This window comes from Patiria miniata, unplaced genomic scaffold (assembly GCF_015706575.1).
Source record: "Patiria miniata isolate m_02_andy unplaced genomic scaffold, ASM1570657v1 HiC_scaffold_1, whole genome shotgun sequence".
Classification (NCBI taxonomy): domain Eukaryota; kingdom Metazoa; phylum Echinodermata; class Asteroidea; order Valvatida; family Asterinidae; genus Patiria; species Patiria miniata.
In genome coordinates, this window is record NW_024037047.1 from 13,924,316 (window position 1) to 13,939,452 (window position 15,137).

The 15,137-nt window shown below is 38.3% G+C and overlaps 1 protein-coding gene across 1 annotated transcript; it reads right to left on the minus strand.

Moving 5' to 3' along the window:
* Nucleotides 1-2,775: 2,775 nt before the first annotated feature.
* Nucleotides 2,776-14,299, minus strand: LOC119730513. Its single transcript, XM_038203483.1, has 4 exons — nt 14,272-14,299; nt 12,995-13,144; nt 4,860-5,018; nt 2,776-3,087 (listed from the first exon to the last, which is right to left on the minus strand). The coding sequence occupies exons 1-4, from the start codon at nt 14,297-14,299 to the stop codon at nt 2,822-2,824; spliced, it is 603 nt and encodes a 200-aa protein (XP_038059411.1). The 3' UTR covers nt 2,776-2,821.
* Between the last annotated feature and the right edge of the window lie 838 nt (nt 14,300-15,137).

Below are 15,137 nucleotides of genomic sequence, written 5' to 3' on the forward strand. Positions count from 1 at the left end.
CGAACAAAACTTCTCGTTGTTTTCCCGAAAGATGTTTTGAACAATTAAGTATATCTACTAATGGCTTAAGCCGTGTTTGTTTTGGGCTTTCTTTATGCATGAGCCATACAGACTCGCAAATAAAGAAAAGCGGTCTTATAAACATGAAATTAAATCATTGGTTTTTGGTGACTTTTGTGAGTTTGTAATTGGTATTTATTTTAAAGCCTAAAGCTTTTGCAAATTGACATTGCTGTTTACTTTAAAGTACTCGTGGTTTGGCTAAAGGTTTTAACACTTGTGTAATAAAAGGACCCTTTCAGGACCCTACTTTGCAGGAAAGGCCAGAAATATTGTGGTGCCAAATCACTATCGAACTAAACATGGGAGAGAAAAGCACCTGTTCATCATCGGGATTTCAAACCAAGACCAGTTTCATAATTGGGGTATAATTTGTAGGGGGCACTTGGAGGCCTGTTTTTCTTGGGGGGGGGGCACTCAATCAGTTCTGTCACAGTTAAAAAAACTGACCAGGGGGACTACCACCAGAATGTTTCCTTCTCTAATTTCATAGTGCAGGCTGTGACGGCCCTTGCAAAGAGTCCTGGGTTTCAATCCTAATGAGAACCATATTTTTTTTGATCTTATCCCATATTTGTTTCTTTCATTTCGATCAAGCACCAAACCAAATACTACATTCTGTATGTACATTCCACACTGCCAAACCTGGAGTGTTAAATATGACACAAACAGTGTTAATCTTGATTTTTTCCAGTTATCTATATATGACGACACCCTTGGTGTAAAATATAACCAATTCTTGGAATTAACTTTTAAATTAACCACGTCGTCAACAATGGCGTCTGTGTCTCCGGCCGGCAGCCCAAGTACGCAGATTGTTTTCGTTCGAACGTAGATTTGTTTCGTTCGAACGCAGATTTTTTACGTTCGAACGCAGATTTTTTTCGTTCGAACCCCAGATTTTGTTTCGTTCGAACGCAGATTTTTTTCGTTCGAACGCAGATTTTTGTTCGTTCGAACGCAGATTTTTTTTCATTTTTTTTTCTTTTCACCTATGTCCCTTTAAAAGCTCCGTACTCCAGCATTTCACTTGAACTGATTTTTAGACAGGGATTAACTTTGTGTCCAAATAAAACCCTTTTCACACTTCCTGCACTATGTGGACCTCTTTCGTTCACATAGAATATGCATTGTTAGAACAAATGTACACACAGGCATACCAATGTGGTCTGTCATTTTATCCTTCATTAGAATTTCCCTGGTACTGTCAGACAAATACCAGCTTGTTGGGTACAATCGTTCTGTTAGTGCAGAGTACACCCTCTCGTAAAAATAAACACTTTTATCGTGGACCTCTTATTGTTTATGCTAAACATTAATTTAGAAAGAACCCTCATTGGTTTTGTAGATGATTTTCACTTTTATTTTTGGACCTCATCTAGTCTTGGCAACTTTTGTTCTCCCATGGTCTACCATTGTATGCCAATATACATGGTACACACTTATTCCATGCAGAATTACCACCCCTGAAAATTAAATCTTGACACCATCCAGACACCATCGGACAATGTGAGTATTATAATGACTTGCATATTATTTCCCTTGATTAGTGAAAAGTGCATCACTTGATTGTAACAATGTTAACTTGTTTGCCCTAAAGGGGCACAGACTATGCAAATCCCGAAACGACAAAACAACGGCTGAAAACTATCATCTACATAGTAAACAATGATCGTCGCAAGAGGTCTGTGTGCACAATCATTCGCATTGCTCCCTATACGCGTATTGTTCCAACGTGTTACATAGTTAATGTCGAACATCAATGAAGGGAGTTTAGAAACTGCAAATGGATTGAAACCGTATCATTTAATTTCGAATAAATTAATTTGTTTTCTATCGAACTCTAGCAAAATACTCGTGGTGAACTAAAATCAATTTCTGGTAGGGCCCTCTCCTCCCCCCCCCCAAAAAAAAGGCTCTGGTTTCTGGTATGCGCGCGCATCGCCGTAGCCAAGCACGTCAGCAAAATTATTATAATTTGTTTATGTAAGATGATGTCTCAAAATCGCCAAATTCACTGGTTTGACCAGAATCCTGCTGCTGCACAATTTTAACGTGTTTTTAGATGTGGTTTACGATGGACTATAAGCTTTATTGGGCCTTTCTTGGCTCCCATATATTTTGCGCAGAATAGTCGGGAACCATTTGCAGACAGTGTTGTATTTTTGTGAGTGTGGAAGCGATGGCCGTGTATCTGTAAAAACGTTTTAATTAGCGCAATTATGTGGATCAGGCTAATGACCAGCCTGGCAGCACAGGCACGATGTCGCTGTATGGTCTGACATTACCGCTTTCTCTGATTTTCGTCTTGACTATCCAAATTTCCGTCGAGATCGTTGGCCTAAGTGGGTACAGATTTTTCAAGCCTTATGGCCTTACTGACGTCACTTCAAGCTCCACCTGAAGGATATTTTTGGGAGTTTTAAGGGAGTGAAGTGTCATCATCTGCAACATCAGCCGACATTTGAAGAAGAAAATAAGTAGGGGAAAACAAAGCCGCGTCGCCGCACCCCGATTAGGGCAATTAAGCTCCATACCAGAAACCGAAGACTTTTTTTGGCATACTCCATTTTAGTTCTCTCCGTACCTCGCAAGGCTAGTTTTACAGCTAGTTTTACAAGGCAAAAATGTACGTGTCTGCCTTGTATATACAGACACCCAAAATTTTTGACAGGTATAACAATGTCATCGAGAAAATTTAATATTCATCGAGTAGGTTGGCGTGGAACGCCCACACCACCCTCTACCAATGCCGCATGCCTTAATGACAGGCATGATGTGCCGCCCAGGTCTGGGGCCAGTCCCAGCTGGCAAAGCCATAGAACAACGGGGCAGCTTTGGGTGCTGGGTCGGTCCACTTGAAGTAGGCTGCCTGCTGGTGCTTGCCTAGGGCGAAGGTGCCGTTGTCGTAACGCAGCCAGAAGCGTCGCATCTCCTGCTCGCTCAGTACGCCTGGAGATGACACGAAATGGAGTTTTCTGCACTCCGTGCAACGTCTGATAGCGGTGCCCCCACTGATTCCAAGAACTATGAATTGAGACCAAGGAAATAGCGATTTAATAGGTTAAGGTCAAGGGTTACACTTCCGAAAAAAATAAGTTCTGTAGTACAGGTTTTTGAATAAGGTAAATTGTGTGTGTTCCTATTCAGTTTGATGTCCTGAATTCAAACAAATAATGTTATCAGTGGAACACAATGGAACATGACCTACTTTTAGGGCCGTTTCAATTCTGATATATTATAATGAAAAGGCGCGCGCCTTTTCCAGTGTCGTTACTGAATAGTGCAGTCAAACGCTGCACACTTTCTCATGATCGTCGTAGTGTTATCTACGCGATTGTGGTGGAAATAATGATTTTTCTTTTGCAATTTCGTCACCGACACCACGGAGTAACACTCCACATGTTTAACCATTTTTTTGTCGATTTTCATTTTTTTTTAAAACATTTTTAAACATTAATCATCAAGGCCTACCACAGCACTACAAGAAGGTTGAAAGCTTCAAGAGCTTTACCTTAATAACTACGCCGATTATCCAAGACAGCTTTTGCGCAAAAGGGACAATTTTCCTTTTCACGAAGTAACACTCAAGTTCCATGACCATTGCAACGCATGGCGCGCACTCTGCTCAAATTTGAGCAAAGACGTTTTCACGAACTAATACTCACATTTTGTTCTGTTATTTCTTGTTGATTTAATACACAAACGGGTGAAAAAAAACCAGCAGATTAAATAAATTCGATTCATCAAGTGTCCACAACAAGAAACCAAACTGAAAATACTCTGCCGTTTTGACGCAAAGTGTTGTTTTAGAAGGCGTTCAACTTTAGATGCCGTTTTCTCCGATTGCTAGTTTTTACTGGTATGTGCATGGGTGTAACTTCGTGGTGTTGCTGACGATTTGTTCCGGAGACAAGATTTCTTACTGAAAAATCCGTAGAGAAAACGCGCTTACAAAACGACCTAAAAAAACTCAGATCGTCAATGGTATATTTTGAGCGGGTACGGCAGGGTCAGGGGCCAACATGTAGCTTTAGTAGCTGCAACGACTTACGACGTGTGCTTAACAGTGGACGAGCTTGCAGTCCCGTACACGGGACATTACGTCATGTAATGCGCCCAATAGGGCTACAAAACGCTTCAAACGAATGGATGTTACATATGTTTGGAAAGAACATTGAAAAAAAATAGGACTTATACGTCCACACAAACATCCTTACAAACTGGGCGGTTTTTATGTAATTCGTTTGAGAACGAATTGTGGATGTCAAATTCTGCGGACGTGCGAGAAACTATGTTTGTGTACCGGCTCTGCGTGTATTATGTGCCACACACACAATGTGTACTGTACATGGAACTGATATGACTGGAAACACGTATGCCTATGCCACAACATGTGTGAAGCGTCCGATGTAAACAACAACTTTTCCCGTCTTTTCTTGGTGACGTTCAGACATTAGGTAGTTTCCTTTCAACCAGACCTTTGAAGTAGGATAAGTAAACAATCTAAACCATAACGTGTTTTTTTTTAGGCCATACTGCCCATAAAACCACGCACATGACGGGCTCTTGACCAATATGAATGGCTAAATAGTCTTAAATAGTTATGAATATGGAATAAGAATCACCACCTGTATAACTACTTACAATTTGAAATGTTTTGTTCACTGAATATTCAAGAAACTACATTGCAAATATTCGAGGGCATACCACCAGTCACGACTCAGCTATTTGAGATTCTACGTTTTTTTTTTCTGGTGACGTTATATATCTAGCCCCTAACCGTTTGCTTGTCTTACCCATTTGGTACAGATTGCCTGCCTTTGTACCGTCCGTGGACAAGACGACCATTGCGGCATTGCGGGCCTGCACGGAGAAGTCCAATATGAACGCGTCATGAAAGGCAGGGAATGGAAACTTGCGACGATAGGGCACCAAATGGTAGGTGCTGTTGCATTCTGTAAGAGAGATTATCGGAAGTAGTATTACGTGTCGCAATGTTTATTTGGCAAGGCCTTCGTTACTTTGGAATTGATGTATTTTATGTATTTAAATACATTTCCAAATGCCTAAGGCTAATAAATTGTTGTATACTTCAAACATGCTACTACTATCGACTTGTCAACTTTTCAAATGTATAAGTTACGACACTCCCTCTATCTGCTCGATAAAAATCGAAAGCCGTCGGATGAACAGTTAAAATCGCGCCAACACGAGAACTTGTATAATTATTATACCATAGATCCTAATATCCTTTCGTGACAAGACTGTTTGATCGTTCAGGTGCCAAGGAGTTCGATGATTGTACATTAAATAAACAATAAATATATTAAAAATTAAGTGCGAAAGTATTTTCTGTTGTTACCTCGGTGTCTTTTAATTTGTTTGTATCCCCTCGTACCGAACTTGGCAGTGATTGGATTTTAAACTGGTTTCTGCCACGGAAATCGTCTAATCGTCCGACGTATTGCGAGGTACTTTTGTATTGCTGTAGACTACGATTATAGCTTTATAAAAACAAATACATATAAAATGTAATATAACCTTATTGCGTTGCCAAGAGCATGCATGAGATCAGCCACTGCGAGCTTCGAACTATGATTCCAAATAATAATGAAGTTCAAGACAAATGACAATCTTCCTTATTTTGGATATGACCCAATTCCTGCAGAAAGATCACGAGACCATCTTTAATTGTATAGTAAAGATCACAATTATCTTGACATTACAGAAAAATAGAATGGAAGGGGTGAATTGCAATATATTTTTACAACGGAATATATGTTTGCCTGGCCGGTTATAAACACTCTTTTTAAGACCGGTTGGAGTCTGGATGCTGACAATTACCCGAGCCGAATTCATTTTTAGGGACCGTGACTATTCAGCCCCGGTATGAAAAGGGTCCCCGGTAAGCTCGTCCCCTCCCAAGAAGTCATTTCACACCGTCCTAGCTACCGGTCCAGGAGCTGATCCGGTTGCTAATCAGAAACTCCTCTATCCTCGGGTCTATTGTTTGCAAGTATTGACACATGTAATATATCCCAGAAGAAACCCGCTTGTGGTTGTTATCTCTCAGCGTGAAACAATAAAACATTTCCATTGGCACAGATCAAAACCTCTGCCATGCGGTTTCGCGCACAATGGGACCGTAAATTACCAAGGCGTTTGAAAGGATTGTATCTTTAATCCGGTAAATCTGCTATTGTTCTGCTCTGGAGGTTCTCTAAAGGGCAATAAATTGATGCGCCTGACTGACTTCAAAACTTCTGGTCAGACAGGACCATGTACCGGACGAGACTGGGCTGAAGACCGGAGTGGCTCTGGATTGGACGAGGTACCGGGGGGCCCTTTTCATACCAGGGCTGAATGGTAACGTTCCCTTATCAGCATCCAGATTCTAACTGGTCTTAAACAGAGTGTGTAATACTGTATTCCTATTCATAAATACCTTTTTGGTAAAGAAAAACTAAACTTTGCGGTCCAAACGTCAAAACGAGTCAAAAATTTAAATTTCAACCGATTGTTGTCAACAATTTTACTTCATGTTTTTGATGTCGCGCAGGCCGCAGCCGTGGTTTGAGGGGAAAAGTGGGAATTACTAATCCTGAGGTGTTGGTCAGCTTGACTACCTCCTCAAACGAAGCTGACTTACTATCAAAAAGATGTACAAGTTGCAACTATAAGCGTGATTTGAGTTACCCTGGTCATGTAGTTCTTCTTAAACTCCTACTTCCTTCGCAACCGACATGAGTTTCAACATCTTACATTTATTTTCCTATGCCTTCATAGACGATCATAACAACACAATCTCCCAAAAGAAATCAGCAAACATCTCGATTGCTATAGGCTCAAAACTCCATTTGCAGGAAGAATTCTTTTAAATTATCCGTTTGTAACTATTACCCCTATTATTTTGAACCTTTCCCCCATTGACGTTAGAAAGGAATAAATTAAGTAAATTAGCTTCAAAACGGGTAGCACCAGCGGCCACACTCAGACAACGTTTTGCAAAGTACATTCCGTTTTGCTTAGGTTTAAATAACTCAGCATTTGTTGATCAAGAAATTCATATTTCACACGAACTAAAACACCCATTTTGGAATTTGTATCCTTGTGGTGTCATTTCTTTGTTTGAAGCACTAAAGTTTTCGAGTTTGAAAATGTATATCAAAAATGCTGCTGTTTTAACTAGAATGAATTTCCTGGGCTGAAATTTGGACTTAATATCCCTTACTTAAAATGCAATATATATTCTGATAACCTTGTGGAGACGTATTCACCTACCAAAAGTGCTTTGTGAAGAGGAATACAATGTTTTGTTCCCTATTTTGCACATGTCTCCAGAGGGTTCAGTGTACCAGATCACATATATTCGAAAGTGATACACACTAGACAGTGTACATGTACCCCGAAGGAGCAATGGCAACAACGACCGTATAAACACCGCGAGAGAACTATGGTCTGGTAATCATTGTTTCACAGTAAAAAATATAGAGATCAGCGATGCTGTAATATCAAAATGGCAGCGATGCATATCTTAACGTGTACACGATAATGAACAACACACCTACGACCTTGGGAAATCGATGAATGCCGTTATTGCCTTTATACGTGCATTTTATTGAGAACCCTCCTATGTCGAAACACACGGCGCTCCAAGAACTAGAGCACAGAGTTGTTTACGTCCAAGGAATTTGTCAGTAGAATTCACTATGAAAGAGTGCACATATATTTACTTGAATTAACGTATTTTTAAAGACATTTATGTGTATAACTTGCAGGTTTTTGTTGTAGATTCTGCTGATTGTTAATACTTGATTGTCTAGTCCAGTCTAGTCCTGTCCTGACGTGTCCTGTCTTGTCTCGTTTTGTGTTGCCTTGTTACGTCTTTTTTTTCTTGTCTTGTCCTGTCTTCTCTTGTCCTTTAATTGTTTGATGCTATATTGTTTTGGCTTTATTTGTCTTGTCTATGATTAGTCTTTTCAATGTTTATTTTTTTTTGTTTTAAATAAATGTACAATTTGATGTTATTCAGCCCCTGGGCTGCCATGTCAATTTAGATAAACCATTAATAATAATAAACACAGCTTTTGTCAAAGCTTCATTTCGTGCTGTCATCCCCGTAGATTAAAAAAATCAAATCTTCATTTCGTGTTGTCATCCCCGTAGATTACAAAATCAAATCATTTTTTTTTTTTTCTGTGTTCATATAATTTCACTGGTGATCACTTGCATCACCTTTCGATTACATAAAGTTTGGTTTCTAAACCAAATAATAGTTTAATAAAAAAAAGAGCTCATAATATTCAAGTGACCATGTTTTATTAAAGTTTCATTCAAGTGACCAAGGCCGCAGCTATCAAAATAATTGGTGTCAACAATGCCGATTATGCTGCAAGTACTAAGGCTTTTTCAGAAACATGTAGGTGTTATGCCAGATCGCAATCATTTACTGATATAGACAGGATTGAGATGCAAAGCATCAGAGTTCGGCTAATTGCTTATGTGCAGGCTTAAAGATGAATCAATTTAGCGGCTGTATATATGCACTGTTTACGCGAATGATATCACACAACATACTTTTTTTTTTTTAAATGTTGGCTTGTTTTCCCAAGTGTCATAAAAAATGAAGTACCACGTCTACACTAATGCTTATTCAGTATAGCTTTGTCAATATACCATGACACTCACTATGGGAGACCCTCGTTTGAGTTTTTTCTTTCTTTTGCATGGCATTATTTTTCTGAAAAAAAAATCCTAATATTCTACTGGTTGTTGACTGGCAATAATATTGACTGGCAGGTCATCAATTTCAAATTATGTACGCGTCCCCAAGCTAGAAATCGGCGTTAAATTAAAGTAGGCGACTAAACGGGCGACTTGACTCCTCATTGTGTATCAAATAGCGTCAATTGCTGCAAAAACCTTGTCCCCAATTACATGTGATCGTTGCCGTGGCTATATATGGTGTAAGCAAAAAAAAATGAGACTAGAATTTTAGATTGTTCACATGTTAAAATGTTTAAGGAAGACCTGTTTTATTTGTCTAAATTGTTTAAACCCCGTAAAGACAAAATCTAATTTTAAGCATTTAAAACTGGTTTAGTCATAACAACTACTTAAACATGCGAAACTAATTGATAACGTCACTTAATATTCTTACATACTAATCAACCAAGTTTTAAGACAATCGGACATTCCATGTTTTGAAAAATCGCATTTTGATGACGTCACGATAACGTCACACATTTCTCAAAAATCTACGGGCACATAAAGTAGACCTTCCAACCTCTTACTTGGAATTGAGCATGCAAATTAAACAAACACCACTTTTAAAACATGTTACATAAAGACGTCATTATAACGTCATTTCAATTGATGTTTACAACACATCAATTTTATCTTGCAGTTCTCTATCTATACAGGATTACAGGGTGAGCAAGTTTAAAAAAAAAATATTTTGCTCGCTCCATTTTATAAAAAAAAAAGGGGATAGAGTACATCTTATTGACTTTCAACTGTGAACATTTCACGTACTTTGCATACTGTATTTAAAAGTTAAGTCTATTTCAATAAAAAAAAGCTGTCGGCCATCATTCATTTACCGTTCTACGAACTGATGAATACCCATTGAGTACAATGAAACATTGACGTTTTCCCACCTCCATGAATGAACGAGCTCTTGCAAGGGAAAACATACAGAAATCACCATCAATATTTCGGGAAAAAATAGAGACGACTAACGTTCCTCATATTCAAAATACACAGTCTGACAAAAAAACTTTAAGTCTTGATTCCAATTATAAAAAAAATTCAATTGCATTTGACTGCTTGTGTGTAATCTGTAATTCTCATTAGGCTCAATATTTCCAATGGCATTCCACGGACACTGTAAAATTGGTTATGCATAACTTCTGATATTATGGATCAATTTCAGTAGTTCCTTTTTTCAGATGGAAGAACGTGCTTTTTTGACTCGCCCAGCTTTATATACCATTAAAATCATGGGACATACCGTTATTTCGTTTTACCGTTTTTGATTTCCTCCAAAACAAAAACATTTAACGAACCATCAACCGTTTTGGTTCGTTTTATAGTTGTATAAAACGACAAGCGGTATTAAGATAAATACGGTTTGACCGTTTTATAAGTTTAGTAAAATTCATTATAGCTTAACGATCAATGTTTTTTGTTTTACAGTTTTACACAAAAAACTTTGAAAAACAGCAAAACGGTCAGCATTTAATACAGACTGGTTAACAGTCCGTGGTGTATTTTGAGGCGGTGAGCGAGGGGGGGTGGAGGGGGACCATGCTTTACACGAAGAAGTGTTACCTCGGCATTATTAATGCGTGGTGTGATTCCTGGTGCGGACCCTGACCCCCTTCTTACGCAATCATTTAAGTTGGTGGGGCTTTAAGAGTTGCTAGCAAAAATGTTGCTGGAAAACTTCAAGGGAGGACATTACTTTTCACAACGGATACAGGATGGAAAGACGTTTGATGAAGTTGCAGATATTTTGAAGGAAATTGGAGTTCAGGTCGACGCAGCTCTTCAATAGCCAATACGCAAATGTCTTGAGAAAGAAATGTTAGGAGCGGGGTTCAGGCAATGACTCGATCCCAAGGATGCATTAACATTCCTAGGTGCATTGCTTAATTGCCAAACCTCAATCAAAAAATGGTGGCAAGACTATTGACTGTTTAATCATTGTCATGATAAAGCAACTAACCGTTTAACGCTTTCTACGATTAAAAGCAACAACAAAAAGTATGTGTGTGTGACTTAATACCGTTTGACCGTTTTACAAAACTGTAAAACGACAAAACGGTCACTGGTTCGTTTACTGTTTTTGTTTTTGAAGAAATCCAAAACAGTAAAACGAAATAACGGTATGTCCCGAGATTCATTAAGAGATGTTCTCTTACATCACATTCACATGGCGAATGGTAAGGTCATCTTGTATTGTCTGTGCCTAGTTTAAAGTCAATATGATTGCATTTTATAGTTTGCAATTAGAATAAAATGTTACAAATTAAACGATGTAACTATCTAAGTTTTAAGACAATCGCACATTCCATACTGTTTTCAAAAATCATATTTGTATTGAAAGCACGATTACATCACACCTTTTATACAAACATTGTGCATAAATCTCCGCCCTAACAAACCCAATACAAAAATGTCTGAATGTAACATTTTCTTGCTCTTCCAAAATGCAAATAAAATGAAAAAAAAAATGAAATGATGACTTCATCATGATGTCACACCATTTTTTTTACCACTTAACATCCTGTACTATATAAACACGCTTTTCAACCTAGTCAGCCTTGTAGTTCTCTAGATACCCTGTGTTCGAAAATGTACGTTTAAGATGCCGTCACATGACTTGTGGCAGTAGCACCGAGAATAAAACATGAACAAAATCCATGAAATTTGAGAAAGAAGAACAAGGAGAACAAAATCCATGAAATTTGAGAAAAAAGAACAAGGAGAAGAAAAAGAAGACTAGTATGTCGGATACCCCAAATTTTTAAGCTCTGAAAGGAGCTTCTATACACGTCGCTTCGTGGTCAGTCGGTCGGCCGGTCGGTCGAGTCCTGAGTTTCCCATAATATATAACTACCAATTGACCTACAATTGACAAAATGCAATACCGTCGTTGGTAAATGCACTCTTGGTAAAAGTTTTCGGAACATGCCCATTTGTCTCGATCGATGCGCATACGCGTCTATTTTGCATATGTAGTGAAATATTACGGAACCGGGCCAGAGCTCGTTGTGCACTCGCGATCGCGCTTGTTTTTTATTAATTTTTTTCATCGAGCACTTTCGGGAATGCCAATTTGTTGGGGTCAATGCACTAAGGCTCTTTTAACATGTCACGTATGTTTCATCCGCTAATTTAGCATGCGCGCATGCGAACTCAAAGTATGAAAACTGAATTTGTGTTTGTCCGTGTCGTGTAGTACAAAAGTATTGGGTCACAATATCAAAACAAGCGACACTTTAGGGGATAATTTTTCAGTTTTGCCGAATTACTGTAAACTTGTCGTCACTGACAAATGATAAAGGATGACACGGAAATTGCGATGTATAAGTATCATTAGTCGGAAACCGTTTGAATGAAAAAAAGAAAGGTTTTATTATACGTTTTTACGTTAAACGTTACGTTATTGTGCACGGCGTCACTGTTCACGGACCCTGGATCTGACCCGTTAACATGGCTAGCCATGGAATGTACTCGACGCGTTGGAAATGTATACATAGTTGAAACGATTTACAACTGACTGGTTCCAGCCCCTGAAATGCAGTTCAGTGCAATCACAGAGGCAGAATTAAACTGCAAGGAAATTATATTGCACATTTTCTGTTATAGTTCGTGAATTTTTCTCTAAAGTGATAGTATTTGTTAAAGGTATAAGGACAACAATGCCCCCACATTTTAAGCATTCATACATTAAATACGAACATTTTGAGAACACTTTGAAATGCATGTACATTGTTTTCTCGAGGCAAGGCATATGTTTCTGTTGAAAAACGCGATTGTTTTGTCGGTGCTGAAAAGACGGTGATTCTCTTTTCTCAAAAACGACAGTAAACAAGACGCATGAGATTAAGATGTACACGGTATTGTTACACCAAGTGATCGGAGGTGGGTGTTCTCTTTTAACGACCTAATGATGACTTAACTCACGAATTGGACCTGATGTTCAAGAAAAATGGTATATTTTTTTATCACACGGGAAGAAAGACGACATCTGCGTCTTTTTTTTTGCCCTGTCATCTCCTGTAAAGTGAATAAATGGTGGTCGTACCCGATTACTAGAAATGTATGTTATGTTATATATATTTATAGTAAAAGAGAGTAGGGCCTTAACAAAATAATTGCTTGGGAAGTATTTCTAATACATGCAAATAAGATGCAGTCCTACCTTTGCAAGTGTAGAATGTCTGTATTACAGCGGGGTCCTCACTGATGATTAGCTTATCAAGATAGCGAGGTTCTTCTGACCGGTAGGACGAATCAGGAATGTCCACACCTCCGAGGCGTATAGCGGTGCATTCGCACGGATCTTTGCAAGGTAAAATTTAACGGAGCGGGATACCAGATTGTGGGTTGTACTCCCACCCGATGAAACAGACTTGATTGCACGAGACAAGCGCTGAAAATTGTGCAACAAAATTTAAATAAGTAACTTTAGTATGTTTGCAAATTTGCATACGCCAACATCACAAATAATTACATCTACTATGTTCTCCGCAGGAATTTGTCGAAACGTATCAAGCGAGGTGTCCTTACCCATGTTACTAGGGTCAACGAATTAATTAATGTTATTTATTCGAAGAAAATGTGTGTACTTTATGCATTCTATGCAAATAAGCAACCGCCATTCTCATAAATAAGTACAAAATGTATATATTTTCTATGCAACGGCTGAACGGGGGGGGGGGGGGGTGCTGCAACTCGCAACCTCTACATCTGTCACTAAAATAATTTATTAAAACATATTATAATGCAACAGGCAGGAAGACCCATTGATGCCGGATGCGGGTATGGAATATCATTCGTGTTATTTGAACTATTTTTGTCTGTGAATTTTTTTTCACTGAGAACAGGAAATGCCTTTGATAATAGTAAAGAACATCAAATGAAAGTTTAGTACATAAAGACTAGAACAATATCTTCCACTTGAAAACAAATAAATTTAAGTGGCCCTTTTTCTTTCGTTATCCTGCATTACAAAAACCTAGGCATTTTTTTCGAACCACTTTAATGGATTAATCGCCTGTTAAAGTCCCTCTCAGTTCAAATCGAATTAGAATCATTATGCAAATTCATATAACTCAATGACAATTTGAACTGAATGACGTTTTTGGAAATCTTCGATCAGGCAGCATACAAATGCATATGAAAATGACCCAGTTTGGTATTCAATAGATAAAAAAAACAATCCTTTCAAACCTTTAATAATTAACAGTTCTTAACAGGACTTTGAACGAATGAAATTGCAGACTTTGTTCATGAGTTACACGAAACTTTACGCATTAAAGCGAATAAAATTTGAAGGAATAGATATACAGTACAACAAATGTCGATAGTTAAAGTGGACTTGCAATAAGTGCTTTTCTTATATAGTTTAACTGACTAGATACTTGCTCAAGGCTTGGCATCAGATAAATTGTTGTTATGGGTAAACAGTCAGCTTACCTGTTAGTGTTGATGCCGTCAGAATCATTGCTATTACCACGTCCATTCTCCAAGATGCAGTAAACGTGAATCCGCCAGGTTGATCTCACGTTATATCAACGAGTACACTTACATCCCAACGCGTCAACACGGTAGCAGTTGTTGCAAGTAAACATAATACATGACGTCATGCATCATGTGGCGTGCCAAATAAAGAATAGTTCAGGTTAAATTTATGCAGCTTGAAAGGGGAAATAACGGCCCGAAATCCCGGAATCTTGTTATCCTTTGGATTGTTTACTTATCCTATATCAAAGGTCTGGTTGAAAAGAAACTAATCCGCTCCCGCGAATAAGAAGAAAACAAACCCGGTGTTTATATAGGAAGAGGCGGATATTTTGTGGCATACGCATACGTATTTCCAGGTGTGCCCATTCAATGTACTGTTAACGTTGTTTGTGTGTGTGTGTCTCAGCACAGCACCCGTGTTGTTTCTCGCGGAACTGCAGAATATGATGCAGTGTGTGTGCATGATTCACAACTAGCAACCAAAAGCTTGATTTTTGAAATTGATTAGATGGTTTTCGCAAGAATAACACAAACAAATTAAAAAAAACACCTACTTTTTAAATGATGGTTGTGTGGACATTTACATCTTACTTTTGAATATTCTTTACAATTAACATAATTTGTTTAAAATTCATCTTGTATCCCAAGTGGGAGCATTCCCGGAGGTAACGTCCAATTAATGGTATTAGTATAGATTGAAACAAATCATTGTCCCGGTATCAAAATACCACTTCAACCACGTCGAGACAAGTCAATGTATCTTCTTTGAGGTACTTAATCAGAATGTGGATAAAGAAACATGAATTTGCCCCTATCTT

Bases quoted from the DNA above. Each gene is read 5' to 3' on its own strand.
- LOC119730513 (XM_038203483.1), bottom strand. From the start codon at position 14,299: ATGATTCTGACGGCATCAACACTAACAG. The intron at 5,019-12,994 runs GTAGGACTGCAT...TCTCTCTTACAG, and splicing joins GACATTCTACACTTGCAAAG to AATGCAACAGCACCTACCAT. The intron at 3,088-4,859 runs GTAAGACAAGCA...CTCAATTCATAG, and splicing joins AGGCAATCTGTACCAAATGG to TTCTTGGAATCAGTGGGGGC.